General features: G+C 35.7%; 1 protein-coding gene across 1 annotated transcript in view; it reads left to right on the top strand.

Moving 5' to 3' along the window:
- Positions 1-23,103, top strand: part of LOC106707476 (copper-transporting ATPase 1) — a 41,090-nt gene that overhangs the window by 13,831 nt on the left and 4,156 nt on the right. Inside the window, exons 3-25 of the mRNA XM_045682390.1 lie at positions 8,832-8,949; positions 9,298-9,425; positions 9,527-9,648; positions 10,007-10,177; positions 10,531-10,610; positions 13,609-13,726; positions 13,827-13,993; positions 14,293-14,393; positions 14,477-14,605; positions 14,752-14,935; positions 15,056-15,153; positions 15,762-15,897; positions 16,132-16,272; positions 16,703-16,811; positions 17,444-17,603; positions 17,993-18,092; positions 18,205-18,399; positions 19,225-19,381; positions 19,804-19,960; positions 20,644-20,773; positions 21,363-21,504; positions 21,999-22,141; positions 22,454-22,546. Coding sequence (XP_045538346.1) covers positions 8,832-8,949; positions 9,298-9,425; positions 9,527-9,648; positions 10,007-10,177; positions 10,531-10,610; positions 13,609-13,726; positions 13,827-13,993; positions 14,293-14,393; positions 14,477-14,605; positions 14,752-14,935; positions 15,056-15,153; positions 15,762-15,897; positions 16,132-16,272; positions 16,703-16,811; positions 17,444-17,603; positions 17,993-18,092; positions 18,205-18,399; positions 19,225-19,381; positions 19,804-19,960; positions 20,644-20,773; positions 21,363-21,504; positions 21,999-22,141; positions 22,454-22,546 — 3,079 coding nt within the window. The remainder of the gene's footprint in view (positions 1-8,831; positions 8,950-9,297; positions 9,426-9,526; positions 9,649-10,006; positions 10,178-10,530; positions 10,611-13,608; positions 13,727-13,826; positions 13,994-14,292; positions 14,394-14,476; positions 14,606-14,751; positions 14,936-15,055; positions 15,154-15,761; positions 15,898-16,131; positions 16,273-16,702; positions 16,812-17,443; positions 17,604-17,992; positions 18,093-18,204; positions 18,400-19,224; positions 19,382-19,803; positions 19,961-20,643; positions 20,774-21,362; positions 21,505-21,998; positions 22,142-22,453; positions 22,547-23,103) is intronic.

The following is a 23,103-nucleotide window of genomic DNA, read 5'->3' as shown; positions in this document are numbered from 1 at the left end:
GATTGTGATAAATGAGAATGATGATGATGATTCCTTGAGCCAATAATGCTCCTCATTCCCTCATAGTTGATAACAAATATAAAATATATAATAATTTCAGAGAAAAATATGGTACAAGCGATTTTATGAATTCTAGAATATAAATAATATAATTAGGAGTAAATTTAACTATGGATTTATAAAGCAATAACGCTGATACAAAAACATCTTGTTATCCTTTTCATTTATATTTATAAAAACAGAGATAAAACCTCTGGAAACTACGGTAACTTTATGGGAAACGTGTTACGATTGGTTGCGGTTTTGACTTCCTTTACATTTACATAAATATTGATATGGTTGATGTGCTTGTAGTAATAGGGTACTTTACCATGTTTTTTTAAATCTATTTGTGGTTATTTTACTCGCTAGTAGTCTCTATCTCTAAACGACTGCTTTGATCTTTTTTATAATCTGTATAGAAACAATAACGTAATCTTATCCTGTTAAAATAAATTAGCTTCATCCAATATCTATGAAGGACGGGAGTTGTGTGGACATGGTTCAGTAGTGGAGTGTGTGGCATCGCTATCGTGCTATAGATAACTAATATCTTATCAACTGTAACGTATTGAACATATCTAGAATCCTTAGAAAAATAAGTAGAAAAATGAGAATGCATATTAGTTTATTTTATTGCATTTTTTTAGATCGCGGTTAGTTTATGTAAAAAGGGACATGCGTTGAGCCGAAAGTTGACTAATCATTGCTTTCTGAGACCAAATTCTTTGTATAAACCATATTGTTATCTTTGTTTTTCCAATGATAATGAGACGATATGTCATACAGGGATTTTGGTCTCAGAAAATAACGATAATTGTATAAATATTATTAGTAATTTAGGATGTAACTTAAAAAAATCAAACTACACTTTACAACAAGTTTTATTACAAATTAGCTTTTACCCGCGACTCCGTCCGCGCGGAATAAAAAATAGAAAACGGGGCGAAAATTATTCTATGTCCGTTTCCTGGTTCTAAGCTACCTGCCCACCAATTTTCAGTCAAATCGATTCAGTCGTTCTTGAGTTATAAATAGTGTAACTAACACGACTTTCTTTTATATGATAGGTACTAGCTTTTACCCGCGACTCCGTCCGCGCGGAGTAAAAAAAAAATAGAAAACGGGGTAAAAATTATCCTATGTCCGTTTCCTGGTTCTAAGCTACCTGCCCACCAATTTTCAGTCAAATCGATTCAGCCGTTCTTGAGTTATAAATAGTGTAACTAACACGACTTTCTTTTATATGATAGGTACTAGCTTTTACCCGCGACTCCGTCCGCGCGGAGTAAAAAAAAATAGAAAACGGGGTAAAAATTATCCTATGTCCGTTTCCTGGTTCTAAGCTACCTGCCCACCAATTTTCAGTCAAATCGATTCAGCCGTTCTTGAGTTATAAATGGTGTAACTAACACAACTTTCTTTTATATATATAAGATACTAGCTTTTACCCGCGACTCCGCCCGCGCGGAATAAAAAATAGAAAACGGGGTAAAAATTATCCTATGTCCTTTTCCTGGTTCAAAGCTACCTGCCCACCAATTTTCAGTCAAATCGATTCAGTCGTTCTTGAGTTATAAATAGTGTAACTAACACGACTTTCTTTTATATATATAGATAGATATAGATTTCTTAATCTGTTAATGGAAAATCCAATAAATTTTACGTCTTTAAAGCGTTTCAGGGACCTTGGAAATTCCTGCAGATAGAAGAATTTAATACTCGGTATTCTCTATGCGAGTGGAAATGAAGATCGGCATCCGGGAATGTATTGAAAAATTCCTTACGTTATTCGCGTGCGTAGGTTTATATCTAGGGTTGTCACATCTTATGTTTATTGACATTCGTAAAAATGAACTTTTATGTAGAGATACAGGATGTTAATATCAGGAAATTTAAAATGAATTCGACCATAGTTCGTTACGTTCGTACGTTCGTTTGGTATTGTTCGTAGTTCGTAGTTTAAAAACTGCTTAAGAATTTAACATCAAATAAAAAGCTTGCTTGTAGAGACTATCTATCTATATATATATTAAAGAAAGTCGTGTTAGTTACACTATTTTTAACTCAAGGTCGGTCGAACTGATTTAGCTGAAAATTGATGCGGAGGTAGCTTAGAACGAGAAGACGGACAATGGAACTTTTTTATCTTGTGTGCATTTTTTTTATTCCGCGTGGACGGAGTCGCGGGTAAAAGCTAGTATTTAAATAAAAAAAGTGTTGTATATTTAGTTCTAGTTTTCATCGGTGATAGGACATAATAGGAAACAATTTTACATAAAAGATTAAGAAAATAAGTATTTTTATTTGCATTTTTTTTCGTTTGAGATTTGTGTCAACCCAATAACTAGGGAATAAGTTCACATATGCCTTAGCTTGACTTAGTCTGAGTAACCCAGTGGCCGATATTAGCTGTTCTTCAGTAGTCTGAAGACTTTATTTAGCCCTTATCATCTATTTAATGTTAAGTGACCTTTTTAATAATCTCTTAATGAGCGTCATATAACATTTCACCGATGGGTAGGGAATTAACGTCTTTAACTGTAATGTGTTGTAAATACAAATAACCATTATTTATACCTGTGAAGATAATGGTTGTGTTTTTATTTCGGATATTTTGATGGATACCTAAAATTAGTAACGGTTCAGAAAAGTTGTCGATACTGTATATTCCGGTTGGTATATTTCACAAGATCCGTTAATTATAACTACATGCTTCAAATTTGTGAGACAGTTACATAATTGTACAGCAATGTCGGACACGGCGAAAGGCAAAACCTTGGACAAAACGTACTAGTGGACTAGTTTGAGTAAACACCGTAACATTATGGTTTTACTGCAGTCCGCACTGGAGAAACATTGACATAGAAACATGTTTTGATGTTTGTGAGCCTATTCCCCGTGTCATCGTACTGTGTTCTACGTAATCAGTAATCTTTTAAATATGCATTGGAAGTACTTAAAGCCCGCTCTGCATTCAAACTGGACCTGTGTCCTGAGTACAAGGATAAACGTATAAGGAAAAATTTTCCTTATATTATTTGCTTGAAATAATTTTCAAATCGAAGGAAGGGAACTGTCAAATCTGGTTGAGATTGTGAAAAAAAATGGTCAATTTATAAACCAAAAGGACCCGACTGTATCACACTTATATGAAAAAAACGATCCGAATTCTCTCGTAATTAATATAATTATTTAGAAAAGATCGCAAGAATGCAGGAATAATAGTGATGTTCCACATGGCCAACGCCTGAACGGTCGATGTATCGATACAATAGTTCGTTAGCACGCAGTATTGCGGAAACTTGGATAATCGGCATTGTTGAGTAATGTTACTCAAGGCAGCGTTCGCTTTATAATCTGTATTACTATAGAATACGCAATTTATTGTAGTATTCAATATTCTAACAAGTAATCTATATATATAAAAGAAAGTCGTGTTAGTTACACTATTTATAACTCAAGAACGGCTGAATCGATTTGACTGAAAATTGGTGGGCAGGTAGTTTAGTACCAGGAAACGGACATAGGATAATTTTTACCCCGTTTTCTATTTTTTATTCCGCGCGGACGGAGTCGCGGGTAAAAGCTAGTACTTAATAAAATAAAGAAGTTAAATGACGAACATTACGATAACCAAGCTTCTTAAAGCGCTTAAATACCTACGTTTAATTATTTAAAAACCCATTAAATCTCAGAAACGTGACCGTGAAATGTAAACTGATGAAGTACCTATTTATCCTTTGACTATGGAGAAACTGACTAAGCACGTAAATTATAAATACTATTATTTTAATTCAATTGCTTAGTCCTTCCCCTAATGTGCATTACGATGACAAGTCTTTAGGATCACGTAATTAATCAAAAATTTACATACAGAAAACGAACTTTAGCAAGCAAGAGTAGAACTTAATCGCTTTTATTTGAGAGAGGTAATGCGGGCGCCTGAGAGGTCTTGTCATTTAAAATTCAACGTATTTAATCTAGGTATAAACTTCACAACCTTTGCGTCACCCGCATGTTTGTTAAACAATGGAGGGAAAATTTTGGCGCGCAAAATGGTGGCGTATACTGTCACATTTGAATTCAATCTTTGTTATAGATACAAATTAATACTCTACGGCCTTTATAAATGTCTTGAGATATTTAATAATATAGGAAACAATAGTTTTGACCAAGGATATCTAAGGAAATAACCTTTTAAATTTCATATCTGACTGAATTTATAATCTACACCTATTGTTATGTTTAATTTCTTTATATGTTTGATATATATGATTTAGAAACAACATAATTCCATAAGTGTATTATAAATTATTTTATATTCATGTTTACATAAATAAAAAAATTCTTTAGAGCTTCTTTGTTATAAATATGCGTTCTTCAATAATATTGTATTATGACAACAAGATGGCGACTTAGGAATGGCTGAAATTGTCTCTAACCAACGAGAGGCAAAGAGTATAAAGTTGTCATAAACAGAGAGGATAATCGAATGAAGAGTTTGATAAATAAAATAAAAATATCTTCAGTACAATAGTAAAAGTTACTATGAGAATCCTTGTGATAACCCAAACAGAAAGCTTTCACAAGAACAGTTTTTAATATGTCTACTCGAACAAGTCTTGGAGTTTTTGTATATTGTTCGTTTCTATAGCTAAGGATTTGTCGAGGTGAGAATAGTTAGAGCGACATGTTATATGGACAAGGAAAGTTTACAATAAGTTTAGCAAACATTATTATGCAGACAATGACCTAGTCATTATTTAATCTTCGCAGAATGTAGTTTAATAACATATTGACGTCTGCGGCGGCCATGTTGGATATTTGCGCGCCCTTTTGTTGCTGCTGGGATAAGTCAGAGCCAATCATTATTCCATTGTCACTGGCAGGTTGAAGTTGCTATTTATAGTGTTAGTGATATCTGTATTTAATTTTTATATTATTTAAATTTAAATATAAATTAAATATTAATCTGTGAGTGAATTTTGAAGTGTCTTGAAGAATTTAACATTTTATTTTATTATTTAATCATTGACTGGTAATTTACGATTAAATTTAGTTTTCTTAAATCAATTGTTCGTTTTGTCTGAGATTGAGTTTTATATTAAAATAGTGAAGAAGTGTATTTTTTTTATTTGTAGGTACTTAATTCCATACCGATTTAATCTTTGATTAGATTTTACTTTTAAATTTTTTCAGTTACTTTAATTACGATCTTTTACGATCAGTAAAAATTATTTAAAGTTCCAATGACATTTCATCGAAAAAAATACATTTTTCCATTATATTAAGATGTAGATCAACTTTAAATTTGGAAACCTCTCGTCTACACGATTCCCTAGGTTAATTAAATAGGATCTGATTTTTCATTGTGAATCTATTTGTTTTAACATAAGAATACCGTGATGCATTATTATCTTTAATTAATATGAGTAGGTATGACTAATGGATGCGTTGTTCTTTGTCTTTTGTTTTTATTTTTATTTAAAAAATAGCGTGAAAGGTAAGGGGTTAGTTAGAGCCACTGACACCTTACTCATCAGACCTACCACAAATTAATGTTTGTGTAGCAAGATCGGTATTCGGGTAGAAATATCTAGCGGATTTTATTATTGCATTCTTACTTAAAGATAAAAATATCACCGTTTTTCTCTAATCCTATTGGATTACTTATTTTTTGTTTAGTCTTGATTCTTTGCAAACGAAGGAAAAAAGACAAAGCCAATATTTTTTTTCATCTCCTGACCTCCTTGTGTTTGAAACGCTAACCAGTTGACTCGCATTGAAAATTACTACTTTGAATGCTACAGACGCAGTTAAATTAAGGTTAAGGTTTTACAAAACAGTGGCGTTAAATAATTTTATAATTTTTTTAAAGTAATAAAATAAGTGTTATTAACGATGTGCGGTCAATTGCGAGAAAGTCGCGTAAAATATGTTATTGGTGGTAATACATCTACATATATAAAAGAAAGTCGTGTTAGTTACACTATTTATAACTCAAGAACGGCTGAATGGATTTGACTGAAAATTGGTGGGGCAGGTAGCTTAGAACCAGGAAACGGACATAGGATAATTTTTACCCCGTTTTCTATTTTTTATTCCGCGCGGACGGAGTCACGGGTAAAAGCTAGTATAAATATAAAAGAAAGGCGTGTTGATTACACTATTTATAACTCAAGATCGGTCGAACTGATTTAGCTGAAAATTGATGGGGAAGTAGCTTAGAACTAGGAGACGGACATAGGAACTTTTTTATCTTGTATGCATTTTTTTAATCCGCGCGGACGGAGTCGCGGGTAAAAGCTAGTTGTTATTAAATAACTATTTTATTAATAGAACGCAAAATATTAATTAGAATGTCGTCAACGCTATGACTTATCTGTCGATGTCACACGGCACTATGGTGTTTGTATGGTTACAACGCTGCAGCGCTTCGTCTCTACAACAATAATGGACGTTTGTATATTGAGCAGCGCTGAATGGCTGCGTGCCACTAAACTTTGCACTCGGCACAGGAAACTTCTACACGTTCGGAAACGTCATGAGTTTGAACATTTAGTTAACTTAGCGACGTTCGGTTGCAGTTTTTTTTTTAAGTAGTGACATTATTCGTTATACGGCCAGTATTTAAAGATAAGAATACGTTAAATGTAAGTAGTAACTTTTAATTGAACAGTTTTTTTTTAAATACGGATGTATTTGTACATAAAAACGCGCCTTTTATGAGGGAAATTACTCGCTCTTAATCAGTTTTATTGCTTACTTTCTCACTTTTCCAGTTTCGACGCATGTAACAAAACATGGACATATTAGATTTAATCACAATAATGTTGTTATTTTGTACGGAAAAACAGTTAACCTAAAATGTATGACAAAAGGACCTTTAGGTTCCATCCTGGGCCGTTATTATAACCGTTAAAGACTTTCTTACATTAGCATAAAATTTCAATGTACTTTATTGTGAATGTCTTGACACAATTAAGTGATAAGATACTGTTTTTATGTCTGTATGGTTAACCTGAAAAAAAAAATATTTTTTAAATAAATAAAAATTACTTTGTACATTTTATTTTTTATACTTTGAGTTTATCTGTATGGAAATAAATGGCTTTATTATTATTATTATGTTAACCTGAAAATAAACTTTTTTAAAGCTTGTGTCAATTAGGACTGCTCCTTCGGTGTTTTGACCTGAATTCTTCGGGTTTTTACAAAAAATCTTCTTTTTTATCGGTGGATCAGGGGTTAAGCACTTGACTTGCAATCTACAGGTCCTGGGTTCTAATCCTGCCATGAACCAATGTGTTTTTTCGATTTACATATGTACATTTATCCGACGTTCGTACGGCCACCCTTCACGTTCCGTCTCCTGAAATGGCGAAAATTAGATTGCGGAGGTTCATTTGGCCACACCAAATAGACGTAGGCGAATCCAGGCGGCCGTTTGCTCTTTTGCCAACTTATGATATAAAAAAAAAACGTCCGTGATCTCTACCCCTACTCCTCTGGGTTACAGGCGTGAGTTTTGTTGTGTTCTTGTTGTGTTCTGTTGGCACGTCTATCGTTCTTTTCGCCGTCCGCCATGTAGTCGAGGGTTGATAAATTATTCGTACTATTTTTCTTTCTGATCTCCAGTGTTCGGGCTTAAGTTTTCTAGGTTGGCAGCCTTAATTCCAAAACATGTATTTTTTTAAACTTTGTTAATGAGTGAATATAGTGGCACGTATTTTTTATATTAATGTTAATATTGCTCAACTTTAATAAATAGTGTTTCGGCATATAAAATTATATTTATTAAAATATTACAATGGCGCAAATTGAGCAATATGCTATTGTTTTAGTTTATCTAACATTTTAGTATTGCGTTTTTTTAACGTGAAGAATTCGACCAACAGGTTCATATTTTTTTTTTTTACGTATTTTAACTATTAACATTTTTTAAGTCCATCCCTAATAATGGAAACTTGTCTAGCAGTAATCTAGCACGATTGTGTACTTAACGACACTATTTAATATTATGGATGTTTGATTATGTTTTATAATCTATCTTATATATATATAAAAGAAAGTCGTGTTAGTTACACTATTTATAACTCAAGAACGGCTGAATCGATTTGACTGAAAATTGGTGGGCAGGTGGCTTAGAACCAGGAAACGGACATAGGATAATTTTTACCCCGTTTTCTATTTTTTATTCCGCGCGGACGGAGTCGCGGGTAAAAGCTAGTATTGTAAATAAAAATTTAAATAATTTTACACACTGGATATTTACCAATAACTCTTATTTCTAGTGTCAAGTAATTAACGAAAACCTTATTCTTTTTAACCGGCGCTTTCTATTTTCAAAGCGTAATTTTCTTTAGATCGAATTTAACTTGGGGTCATGTGATAATGCTTTAATATTTACACGTTTTTATCACAACGATTAGCTAGTCAACGCCGCTTACGACATCGCGTTTAACCGATAATGACAATTTTACTCTGGGAAATGTAACCGATTTTATCTATGTATTTAACTTGGTGTTTGTTTGAATGTACTGTGTTTCTCAGTCATTTTATAACATTACCAACATACCCCGAAAACCTTTGGTATGTACAATGTTACAGGCTCGAGTCTATCCTAAATTGAGGTCGGCTAATTGGCGTAGGTTTAGTCAACCACGCTGGCCCAAGTGTGATTTTTTTTGATTGGCGCGATACTTCTTCGAAGATTTGTGGGGATTCCCTACGATCCTTCACCATGTTTTTTTTAAAGAAAATAATGTGTATATTTTTGTTGTTGCCAGCGAGCCGGGGCAGGAGCTGGTGGCGGTTCGCGTAGCCATCAATGGCATGACCTGCCAGTCCTGCGTGCGCAGCATTGAAACCTCTGTGCGAGAGCTGCCCGGAGTTGAGGAAGCAAAGGTAACTGTTACAAGATTCAAATAGCACAACAGCTCGTGGTTAACTACGAGCATGTGCGTGCATACTGTATGTAGAGTACAGTGCCAGGCGGGCCGACCTTATACCTACTGCTCCGGGCTTTCATAAGCACAAGCATGGGTCTGCTATGTTCCCTGCATTTCTTTAGGTCCAGCCGATGTGAAAGTGTCTTGTGTGCAGTGTTATGCGATAATGCGCTCCGTCATAAGATTTTTATGACACTAATACGTTTCGCAATTTAGTAAAGGTTTCACACAAATTATCTAGACTATTTCAGCGATTTCATTTGGTCAAGACTACGTAGTACTAAAATAAATGATTTTATCCTAGGTGGAACTGTCAGAGCACGCCGGTTACTTCCGATATGACCCTCACGTGTGCTCGCTTGAGGCGATCCGCTCTCACATAGAGGACATGGGTTTCGAGGCGCCCACCGACGTCGTTGACGACGAAACTAAGTATGTTATTATCCAATTTTTTTAAATGCACTCAAATAGATTACAGACAAGGTAACTCCGACAAATGGATCTTATTTTATAGCTGATCAATTTTTTTTTAGAAATTTGTTACCAAAAGAGATTCCGACGGATGTTTTGATAGACATGTCGGGATCCGCGGAGAGCAACCTAGAGCTGTCTGTCGTCGGCATGACTTGCCAGTCCTGTGTCAACACTATTGAAGGTATCACATCGTATCTTTATAATTTTTGTCATAATAGCGTCAAAAAGCCTAGTTTCAAAGCGCCTCAGAAGATTGTACATATCAATTAAGCCTTGACTTTCATCACTTGCCAGCACTTAATTAGTAAACATAGTCGAAGTGTTTGCGTCTGTTCATGGAAAATTAGAAACATGTAATTGATGCCGCGCTGCAATTTCACGGACATCGTGTTTCGCTTTTACATATGTTTCTTTTGTTTTTTGACTGTGTTTCCATTGTCGAAACATTGTTAAAAGTGTTTCGGCAGTGGGTTTTCACGGCAATTAAAACATAGCTACAAGTTCAAGATATAAATGTGATTTTTTTGTCTGTGTTTTAGGTCGTTTACATGAGATGTCGGGAGTGCGACAGGCGTGTGTCAGTCTCGCGGAGGGCGTGGCGCGCGTGCGCGTGGTACGTGACGTCATCACGCCGCAAGACGTCTCCGATGCAATTTATGACCTGGGCTTTGACGTCACCATACTCACAGTCGATGGTCAACCTTACTCAGGTGGATGATCTTCATCATTGTATTAACAGCAAATTAAGATTTCTTTTCTTATGTCGATTGGATAATCTCTTACTTCTTACTCTTACTAATATTATAAATACGAATGTTTGGATGGATGGATGTTTGTTTGAACGTATCTCCAGGACAGCTCAACAGATCTTGATGCAAGTTAGTACAGATGTAGAACATAGTCTGGAAGAACACATAGGGTACTAATAATGATTTTATTTTAATATCGCGCGGGCGGAGTCGCGGTCGACAGCTAGTTTCTATATAAAGTCTATGTTCTTTTGCACTTTTTAAATATATTTCAAATCTTTCTGTATACTTTAATTATTTAACAAATATTACAGAGTTATCATTACAAAACAAAAGTAACGAGGCATCCGGTGACGCGGTCAGACCTAATAATGTCTCCAAGACACATCTCAATGTATGTATAGTTTCACAACTTCAGTTACCAATAACTATTTCAGAACATTTTACCTATACTTTATCTATCTATATATATAAAAGAAAGTCATGTTAGTTACACTATTTATAACTCAAGAACGACTGAATCGATTTGACTGAAAATTGGTGGGCAGGTAGCTTAGGACCAGGAAAAGGACATAGGATAATTTTTACCCCGTTTTCTATTTTTTATTCCGCGCGGACGGAGTCGCGGGTAAAAGCTAGTTCATAGTTAAAATCTTAATTGAAAATTTTTGTCTACGGATTTATTTTGGAAATCGTTTAAATTGATGAAACAAACATGTCTATTTTTAGCCGACTTCAAAAAGAAGGAGGTTATCAATTCGACTGTATTTTTTTTTTTTTTTTTTTTTTTATGTGTGTTACCGCGAAACTCGGCCCCTGGTGGTCCGATTTTGATAAAAATTATTTTAATCGAAAGGAAGTGCTTGCAGGTGGGTCCCATTTTTTTGTTTTTTTTTTAAATAACTAGAAGACTAGTAGATTTTGAATATAGCTTCAAAATTTGTTGCGGAAATTAGGGACATTTTTGCTTTCAGCGCTTACGTAGGCTAAACTATAGGACCTACATAAAAATGATGTATGGCGAATTGTAGCTCTTTAAATGTGCTAAATAAAAGTCCGCGATAGCATATATCTATCTTTTATAGTTTTCTCACAATAACCATTTTTTTCTTTCGAAACATTAATTAAATTCATGCCCTATTTCCGACGCTATTATTCAAGTTCAGTATTAACCCTTATGTAAATTAATATGTTCATTATCAAGAAAATTTAATGTAGATTATATTTGCAATTGAAACTATATCATTCTGTCTAATAGTTTAGGAGATATCGTAAGAATAAAATTACGCGGAAACGAAAAATGCTACATCGCGTTACAATGAATAGCACAAATTTGCTTTCTGGGCTTACGTAGGTCAAACTATATGACCTACATTATAATGATGTATCGAGTAATTATAGATCGTTAAATTTGCTAAATAAAAGTCTCAGGTGGCATACATCTATCATCTATGGATGTCTCACAAAAACCATGTTATTATGAACAAACTTCGATTAAATTGCACACGAAAAACAGCGTCGTAAGCTTACGGCGCTATTATATTATATTCGATATGAATCCTTATCCAAATAAATATGTTTGATGGCTAGAGTATTAAATGCAGATTACATTAGCCTTTAAACTATGTAATTCTGATCAATAGTTTGGAAGATATTAAATTATTAAAAACTACGCGCATTCGAAAAATGCTACTGCGGCGCGCGGCTGGACAAAATTAAAGGTACTCTTCAGACTGCACTAGCGGGTGCGGCGGCGGGCGCGGGCGCTCGGGTCTTGGCGTCTGCGTATTCACAGTGGCGATCGAGCTAGGAGTGTCATTGCACATGTGATAGGTCGTTCTCAAACTTTGCTACGTATTTAGAAGACATGGATGAAGATTTGTTTTTATTAATGGAAAATTCATACTTGAAATGGAAATTTCAATATATGAAGTTTGGCGCACACGATTTAAATAAAGGAAGAGAAAATTTTGGAGAATTTTATGTATTTTACGCTGATTTATTACTATTAAATGTTGCAGATGTTTGCTTTGCCAAATAGCAGTGCGATGTTGTACTGCAGATATAAATTCTTCAGTATTGATATCCATGACGATTGACGACGCTTCGGCGGGTGAATCAAAATGGTTTAGAACCACACGCGTAGTCGCCTAACAGACGCTATATCACTGTGAACGATACGGGCGGACTGAGCCATTAGAAACTCCCGCGCCACCCGCGCCCGCGCCCGCCTCATGAAGACGCGCAGCTCGCGGGAGCACTGTGAACGCAAATGGCGTCTGCATACATTTTGATTTACACGCGCCCGCGCTAGCACCCGCGCCCGCCGGCACTCTGAAAGAGTACAAAGGCACGCTACGATGTATTAGTTCGTTAATTTTCAATTTGTATACCGATTTTGATAATTATTTCATTGTTTAAAGGATAAGTGGTTATCTGGTGTATTCTAAATTAGTTTTTGAATTGAAGTACACACATATTAAATAGGAAAGTCCTTTTCTTTATTTTTCTTATTTATGTCCTTATACGTATTAAGGAAATTTGTAATTAAACTTCAAATTCACTAAAAATTGAGAAATAAAACAAACATTTTAAGAAAAAAAAATAGCCGACTTCAAAACAAAAAAAACTATCTCAAACAAAATGCGCTCAAAAGTAACTTAAAAAAAACAATTTCAAACAAAATTCACTCAAAAGTAACGTAAAAAAACAATTTCAAACAAAATGCACTCAAAAGTAACGTAAAAAAACAATTTCAAACAAAATTCACTCAAAAGTAACATAAAAAAACAATTTCAAACAAAATGCATTCAAAAGTACCATAAAAAACAATCTCATACAAAATACACTAAAAAGAAACAAAATAATGTCATGAAAACTTCTTTCTTTCTTTCTTCTCTCTTTCAAAAACCCTCTAAACTCTAAAGAAAGTTCTCTTCTTTCTTGTAACATGTCTATATTGTATAATTATTGTTATTTTGGAGTCGGTTTCGGCCTAAGTAGGGACATAAACGTAAGTATGTCTAATACATCTCAAATATAAAATGTCACCTATTTACTTCGGCCGACACCGACTGCGAAATAACAATAATTATACAATATAGACATGTTACAAGAAAGAAGAGAACTTTCTTTAGAGTTTAGAGGGTTTTTGAAAGAGAGAAGAAAGAAAGAAAGAAGTTTTCATGACATTATTTTGTTTCTTTTTAGTGTATTTTGTATGAGATTGTTTTTTATGGTACTTTTGAATGCATTTTGTTTGAAATTGTTTTTTTATGTTACTTTTTTAAATCTGTAGTTACAGCGTTATAAATTAGTTAGGTATTTTGTGTTTTATGTTTCCATACAAAAATGTATGAACTTTATGATGTACACGTTGGTACTGTACGTAGGGTGACGCGGGCGAGGCGAGTATGTCGGAGCAGACATCACGCTGCACGTTAGAAGTGCGCGGTATGACGTGCGCGTCATGTGTCGCCGCTATTGAGAAGCATTGCTCTAAAATATATGGTAAATACTTTGATTTTCAAAGATTTTTTTTTTGTGATTTTTATAGCTTTTTTTTATTCTGCTTCTGATATTTTTTTTATTTGTAACAATTTGTACACAGGCGTGCAATCAGTAGTGATAGCCCTACTGGCTGCGAAAGCGGAGGTGCGGTACGAACCTCGCAAGGTATCTGCACCGGACATAGCGCAGTCTATCACCGCACTCGGTTTCCCCGCCGACGTGCTAAGCGACGGCGATGGCTGCGGACAGAGGGAGCTAGTATTAAATGTATGTACTCCCACTGTGTACAAATTTGACTCAATATATTACGACTGTGTACAAATGTGGTTTACTATATTTCGACTGTGTACAAATGTGATTCACTATATTTCGACGGTGTACAAATGTGGTTCATTATATTTTGACTGTGTACAAATGTGGTTCACTATATTTCGACTGTATACAAATTTGGTTCACTATATTTCAACTATGTACAAGTATGGTACAGTGTATTCTGATGTAACTAACTCTGATAAATACTTGTCGTAGCAAGTGACCGGTATTAACAAATGGATTACTGTCCACAGATAAAAGGCATGACGTGTGCATCTTGCGTCAGTAAAATAGAAAAGACTGTACTTAAATTAAGCGGCGTCGTGTCCTGCGCTGTCGCACTGACTACTTCCAAGTTAGTACTATTTAATTTTGACAAATTGTTATTATCTTTATTTATCATGTATTTTGTACAATTTTCTTAATTTTGGTTCACAGAGGAAAAATAAAATACGACACAGAAATGATAGGTCCTCGTACGATATGCGAAGCTATCAATAGTTTAGGGTTCGAGGCGACCGTTGCCAGTACAAATAGCCGCGGCGCCACTGATTACCTCGAGCACAAGTAAGTTACACATTTACACACCACAGTCAGCTTTACACACTTCACATAGGCAAAATTACACACTTCAGATTCATTACACGTTTAGAGAAAACGGTTTTTCTACATAAAGACCTAATTACATCTGATTAAATATCATTTGTTTTCAGAGAAGAAATAAGAAAATGGCGTAATGCGTTCTTAGTATCCTTAGTATTCGGAGGTCCATGTATGATAGCTATGACTTACTTCATGGCGACGATGCCTCAGCACAGTGCACGAGATATGTGCTGTGTATTGCCTGGCCTCAGTTTAGAGAACCTTATTATGATGCTGTTAGCTACACCTGTACAGGTTAGTACACTGAATGCAGTTTAGCTGGCGTTAAATAAACCCGTTTAAGAAAACTTAGGCTATTGGCCGATATGTGTACGTGTACTTATTGTTAACCAAATTTTTTTTTTTACGTTATAGTTTATCGGCGGTTGGCATTTCTACAAGCAGGCGTACAAAGCATTACGTCACGGTAGTCCCAACATGGATGTTTTGATCTCAATGACTACAACTATAAGGTTAGTTTGATAAAACCTTTTTTTCTTATTGTTTATCTTATTTAGTTATTTTAAATCAATTTAGTATCTTCAACAATTTTATGAAATGTGTCAACAATTTTATGAAATGTGTTTGGGTGGGTTTCCACAGCGGAAACATGTTATACCTAGGAATCTTTTTGTATAAACAGAAATTTTAATGTTGGAATGAAGTTCCTTATCGCGCGTTGTGAAAGAGGGCTAGACGGAAAAAATTCTTACGAAAAGTTGTCACGACACTTTTTGCTATAGTAAAGGCGTCGCATGTTTCTCTGTCTGTCTCTCTCTCTCTCTTATAGAAAGCAAGCCAGATATTTTCATTTCTATTTCGCATTGAACAGTGTGGTGTCGCGACGATTATTAATAATAAAAAGAAATATTATTATAACTCAAAAAAAAAAAAAAAATTATTACAATTCCTTCACTAATTAATCGAAAGGAACTTCGTTCCATCCGGGTGTCCCTTGACACCTATCAAGTTTTTTTTTTTGTACAAAGGTTGTGATATATTTTGGTAGCTGATGATTGCATGTGATCCATTTTGATTGCTGATGATTGATAATGACTGATGATGATTGCTTTATGCACAGTTATTTCTACTCTCTGGCGGTGGTGATAGCATCAATGTCGCTACAGAAAGACACAAGTCCCTTGACATTTTTTGACACTCCACCTATGTTACTGGTGTTCGTGTCTTTGGGGAGGTGGCTGGAGAATATTGCTAAGGTAAGATAGATTTTTTTTTATTCAAAGATATTATAGATTACATATGTAATTATTTAGGTCTATTTAATTCCAAGTCAGAAAATAAATAAGACAACAGTATTGACAATGCTTGAAGTGTCTTCAAGCATTTTATTTTTGTGAATTTTTTTTAATTTAAATCACCCTTAATTCATGGTAACACCTAAACCACTCAGGTGTTACCATTAGGAGACTTGATGTAATTTTCTTTTAAAGGGCAAAACATCAGAAGCATTATCAAAGCTGCTGTCACTGAAGGCGACGGAGGCGGTGCTGGTGACAGTAGACAGCGACGGCAATGAGCTGGCAGAGAAGAGTATACCCATTGATCTGGTGGAGAGAGGGGATATACTTAAAGTAAGTCATATTACATTGGTAGGTTTCAGTACAGTATTAGCTGAAGATGTAATTCCTTTTCTCGTCTTATGAGTTTATGCGCAATAGACCTAATTAGTTTTTTTAATTTAATTTATTAATTGTTTAATTTTATTTATTAGAATCTTTTGTAATTTCATTTTATATGTTTAACTTAGAAATAGAAAAGTGCCATAAATTGTGGTATTAAATGTAAGTTTTAAAGTTTTAAATTTCAAAAAAAAAACTCATACTAAAGATTCACTCGCACCCACACGTCAGGGGAACGAGACGACGTCATAGCACCTAAAAAAAAGATTTCTAACTCTAGTTCATTTCCCTTTCCTTTATAAGGGAAATATATATTGTGGGGTGGAAGGTTATAGTTAATTTTTGCAACAGTTTTATTTACTAATAGTGGAACTTCTAATAGGTGGTCCCCGGTGCCAAGGTACCAGTGGACGGCAAGGTTATATCTGGACAGAGTACATGTGACGAGTCTCTTATCACAGGAGAATCAATGCCCGTAGCGAAGACTAAAGGTAACTATCGAATTACATTCATTTTCATAATAAAATTAGTATTTATTTTTTTACTACCTAACTTAACTATTAAAAACTTAATTAGCCTATGTGTTCTCCCAGACTATGTTCTACGTTTATACCAAATTTCATCGAAATCCATGCTGTCGTTCTGGAGATATTGTTGTAACAAACATCGATCCATCCGTCCATCTAAACATTCACATCTTCTATCTTCTATATATATAAAAGAAAGTCGTGTTAGTTATAACTCAAGAACGGCTGAATCGATTTGACTGAAAATTGGTGGGAAAATTTTTACCCCGTTTTCTATTTTTTATTCCGCGCGGACGGAGTCGCGGGTAAAAGCTAGTTTATAATATTAGTAATATATCAATTCATCAATCTTTGTATTAAATTAAACAGCAGCATTAAAGTTGAACGTTGTGTTACTTCTTCCTCATTTCGTGATTATAATAAAGTAATATGTTTTGAATGAATTAAGAATTAAAGTCGGTTGGCACGTGGGGCTATAGTAGCTCCTGTACACGACGTGCTAACTCAAATTGATAGACAATGCGTTATTTTTTTTTACTGTACAAGCCTATTTATGATTATATTTCGCGTATTTCACGTATATTTCACGTGTTCAGATTCGTTAGTGATCGGTGGCAGTATAAACCAGCACGGAGCGTTGTTGGTGCGCGCGACACATACTGGCGAGGCGAGCACACTGGCGCAGATCGTACGCCTGGTGGAGGATGCGCAGGCCAGTAAGGCGCCAGTACAGCGCCTCGCTGACACCATCGCTGGGTCAGTTCACTAACAGTGTTTAAAACAATTTTTTTTTGTATTTGGAGGGTATTGGGGGGGGGTATTTAAAAAGATATTTTGGTTTCTAGGTGAAAGACAAAGACTTGTAATTTAATTTTTTTCGCGTTTTGAAAATAGATTAATATTATGGCTTATCCAGAAAGCTATATAGCTATGAAAATTTTTTCACTAAAAAAATATTTTTATTATTAATCAAATTATTTTGTGTTAACAATTTCTTGGTTTATATTGAGATTTTGATCTTATAAGATAGATTTTAATGTTAATTGTAATTTTAAATTACGTAAATTTTATTTTACGACAAAAGATGTTTCAAATATTTGTAAGTTTTTTTTTTTTAATATAAATGATATTGTTTCATTTGACAGTTATTTCGTGCCGATGGTTGTGTTCCTGTCAATATTAACATTGATATGTTGGATAATTAGCGGTGCACTTGATATAGAAAGGATAAAAGCTATTACACCTGTAAGTAGATATTTAGTACCATTGAAAAATATTTAATTTAAAAAAAAACTTAATTCCTTATTACAGCTGTCAAATTTGTACTATAATTTCCCACCATTTGTTTTACTTGTAGGAGATATATAGAGATGGTACCCGTTGGGAGCTGATCGTGCAGAGCGCGTTCCACTTCGCGCTGAGCGTGCTCGCTATCGCGTGCCCGTGCGCGCTGGGTCTGGCCACGCCCACTGCTGTCATGGTGGCCACAGGTGTTGGTGCAAAGCTGGGACTGCTCATTAAAGGCGCCGAGCCGCTGGAAAATGCACATAAAGTATGTGTTTTTACTGAAGAATTAGGTTATATAGGATGTTTGAAAATATACAGCATGTTTCAAAATATACAGCAAGTTTTAAAATATACAGCACTAGCTTTTACCCGCGACTCCGTCCGCGCGGAATAAAAAAAAGAAAAAGAAAACGGGGTAAAAATTATCCTATGTCCGTTTCCTGGTTCTAAGCTACCTGCCCACCAATTTTCAGTCAAATCGATTCAGCCGTTCTTGAGTTATAAATAGTGTAACTAACACGACTTTCTTTTATATATATATAGATGTTTGAAATTATACAGCGTGTTTGAAAATATACACCATGTTTCAAAATATACAGCAATTTTTAAAATATACAGCATGTTTCAAAATATACAACAATTTTCAAAATATACAGCAAGTTTCAAAATATACAGCATGTTTCAAAATATACAACAATTTTCAAAATATACAGCATGTTTCAAAATATACAACAATTTTCAAAATATACAGCAAGTTTCAAAATATACAGCATGTTTCAAAATATACAACAATTTTCAAAATATACAGCATGTTTCAAAATATACAACAATTTTCAAAATATACAGCAAGTTTCAAAATATACAGCATGTTTGAAAATATACAGCATGTTTCAAAATATACAGCAAGTTTTAAAATATACAGCATGTTTCAAAATATTCAGCATGTTACGAAATGTGTACGAAAAAACTCACACACTTTATAAAATCCTCATACATCACATAGATATAATTTTGATGTTTTTTTTGTTACGTCACTGAAGGAGATCATCCAATAATTGAGCGCGACAGTAAAGTGAATATTATGTGTCAGGTGAAGACGGTGATATTCGACAAGACTGGTACAATAACGCGAGGCAAGACGAGCGTGGCGAAGGTGTCGCTGCTGACGGGCGAGCCGGCCAGCCTGCCAGACATACTCGCCTGTCTGCACACAGCCGAGCTCAACTCTGAACATCCTGTAGCATCCGGTAAGTCAATAGAAATAGTTTTACTGAAGTTTATTTTGTTTTACGAAAGATGGCGTTGTAATTAAAATATTTTTGTTGAATTTATACAAAACGCACTCAACAAGTCATATTAGGTGATTGATAGATCTTCCGACATCCGCTACAATTAATAGGGTTTTTGTACTTTTAGGCTTTTTTCTTTGCAAAAATTACATATTAAAGTCAGTAGGCGTGTTATAAACGAGTATGGGTGCGTAAAATATATAAAAAAGTGTGCAAAATATTTAAGGTTTTGAATAATTTCGTGATTGTTAACCTTAATTTTTTTTTATAAAATCACATCTACAGACGCTTGGTCCGTACACTTTTTTGCACAGGTTTTAGTTATCTTTTTTTTATTAACCTTACAGTTACTGGTATTGTTATGATATTTGTTTGTATAGCGATAGTACGGTGGTGCGGGTCTGCGCTGGGTGAGAGCCGCGCGGCGTCGTGCAGCGGGTTCGCGGCGGCGCCGGGCTGCGGGCTGCGAGCGCGTGTACGTCTGCGCACCGGCGTGCAGCCTCCACAGCAGCTGCGCGACCTCATCAACACTGCCAAGTATGTATTCACAAATATATATAACCTAGCTGTTGCCCGCGTCTCCTTCGAGTTAAAAAAAAAACGTAATATGTGTGTGTCTTCCAGACCATGTTCTACATCTGTGCCAAATTTCATCTAGATCTGTTGAGCCGTTCTAGAGATATCTTCAAACAAACATCTATCTAAACAATCGCATTTATAATATTAGTAAGAATTATTATTTTAATAAATTATGGCCATGTTCATAGTTCACAATCAATTGGATTAAAAAAAAAATGTCAAAATGTGATTTTTTTTTGTTCCGACGCTCCTCAAATGATAAAAGGGTTATGTGCATTATTTCAGATACAAAACTAGCTTTTGTAGGGAACTTATCTTTTTTACGCCAGTGTTTGTTATGTGTTTTTTTTTGCCCTCTCTTATCTTTCTTGCACGGCAAGAATTTTCTATGGCAAGTGATGAACAGCTAATCATTTTTATCTGTTAGTAATATTTTGCGGCGTAGCCAGTTCTTTCTTACATCGCACTTTACTACTTGTTTTCTTGTCTGTTTTTCACTGCTATTATTAATTTTTCGTTTCATTTCTTATTTATTTTACTTTTGCTTTTTTTTATATATTACAAGGTGGCAAACGAGCAAGCGGCCACATGAATTCGCCGAAATGGCATTCTGTAGTGTGTTTATGTACAATGTGTGTCAGGCCTGGTGACACGGTGCAATTGTGCGGAGTGCCAGTGGAGCTGGTGGCGGGCGCGGGGGATGCTGCGCTCAGCTCGGCGCAGGCGGCCGCGCGACTGCACGCACTTATAGTACCTCCTGCTGACCACCAGGCAAGTTATATTACGTGTTGTATAGTATATATGTTACATATATAGTGTGACAAAAAAAAAGTAAAAGAAAATTTCTTTCAGAAATAACAATTTAATTGTTTCTTTCCTTCTGTGTATGTAAACTATGTATATATACCAAATTTCAGCTAGATTCATGCAGTCAATCTGAAGATACCTTTTGAAAACATCCATCCATCCATCCAAACATTCGCATTTATAATATGAGTAAGATTTAAACCAGGGATCCCCAAACTATTTTGGATAAGTGACCCCCTTTTTCAAAATGAACCGTTACCTCTGACCACCCCATAGCCAAATTACCTACTTTTAAGATCAATTATTATTCATTCAGACTTAGGTCAATAGAAGAAGGCAGAGTGAGAATTAGCAATGCTTTAAGTTCAATATCGACCCCTTTGGGAATCCCTAACTTAAACAATAAAGGCATCCTAGATAGACCGACCATTCGAGGACAAGGATCTCTTTTGAATAACCCAAAATGTTCAAAAGATTGAGTACCCATTTTGAAATATAAACCATAGAAACACCATGGACTACAACACTTGACTTAGTATGTATGTATTGTCAGGAGTTGGGCAGCGAGCAGGTAGTGCTGATAGGCAACCGCGAGTGGATGTCGCGCAACGGCGTGCCCGTGCCCGCGCGCGTGCAGGAACAGCTGCGGCACGACGAGCTGCTCGGCCGCACCGCAGTCCTCGCCGCCATCAATGGTACATACTTTGACTTTAACACGCTTAAATCTCTTTCTCTCACTGATCTTCTTCTTTCTAGCATTTTCAGCAGTGGTAGACGTCAACAACATCAGTTGCACGACTTGTCCTCGCTCAGTGAAATACCACCTCACAGAAGACAGTCGTCAAGTGGAAGTAATTCCAAGTACAGTCTGATGAGTGTGGTGATGGAGGACTCATTTTAGTCCTCTTTTCCTTCCCACCCCTTTGTGGAGTGAAGTGGAGGAGGAGATGCATAGGAAGGTTAAATATTCTCTTTTTGTGCATCTCGTCCTTCGTCGATTGTGGGTAGGCAACGCATCTACAATTGCGAATGTCTATGGGCAGCGATTGCTTCGCCATTTCGGCGAATTCATGTGGTTGTTTGCTCGTTGGCTACTTTGTAATATAAAAAAATCTCTCTCTTTCTATCTCCTATCATATACCTATTTGAATGACAGGAGTTGACAATGAGAATGTTTGTCTTGTTACAGATCAACTGGTGTGCACTATCGGTGTTGCGGACGAGGTGAAGCCGGAGGCACATCTCGCGGTGTACTGGCTGAAGCGAATGGGCCTTCAGGTGTGCCTTCTCACCGGCGACAACAGGAAGACTGCGCTCGCCATCGCTCGACAGGTCAGTATTTCACACACACACACGCACACACACACACACACACACACACACACACACACACACACACACACACATAGATAGAAACACTTAACGATTCATGTAAATTATGCACTTGTTATGTGTATATATGCATTAACATATATACGTACACATACGCGATACGCACGTACACATGTGCGTATGATTCGTACACACACGTAACACGCTCGTACACATATACGTATGATACGAAAACAAACGTATCCATAATATTACATGGACAAACGTACGTACGCGCATGCTTGTATTAATGTAGTATTTGTGTTTTTATAGGTTGGAATCAATAAGGTGTACGCTGAAGTACTGCCGTCGCACAAAGTTGCCAAAATACAAAAACTACAAGAACAAGGACAGAAAGTAGCAATGGTAAGTTTTCACTCAACTAAGATTTTTTTTATATTACAAGGTGGCAAACGGCGGCTACATGAATTCGCCGAAATGGCGAAGTCGCTGCCCATAGACATTAGCAATCGCAGATACGTTGCCTACCCTCAATCGACGGAGGAGACGCACAAAAAGAGAATAACCTAAAATAATTTAACCTTCCTATGCATCACCTCCTCCATCAAATCCACCTCCTCTTCCCATTCTTTCCTTATTAGAAAAAGGGTGGGAAGGGAAAGAGGACTAAAATGAGTCCTCCATCACCACACTCATCAGACTGTACGTGGAATTACTTCCACTTGACGTCTGTCTTCTGTGAGGTCGTGGTATTTCACTGAGCGAAGACAATTCGTGCAACAGATGTAGAGATGATGATACCTCACTTCTTTTATTCCAAGTTTTGTTTTTTAACAGATATTAAATATTAGTTTTTACCTGCGACTCCGTCCGCGCGGAATAAAAAATAAATAGAAAACGGGGTAAAAATAATCCTATGTCCGTTTCCTGGTTCTAAGCTACCTGCCCACCGATTTTCAGTT

This window comes from Papilio machaon, chromosome 19, assembly GCF_912999745.1.
Source record: "Papilio machaon chromosome 19, ilPapMach1.1, whole genome shotgun sequence".
NCBI classification, from domain to species: Eukaryota; Metazoa; Arthropoda; class Insecta; order Lepidoptera; family Papilionidae; genus Papilio; species Papilio machaon.
Note: the sequence above shows the minus strand (reverse complement) of the source record. Positions and strands in the feature narration are given on the sequence as shown.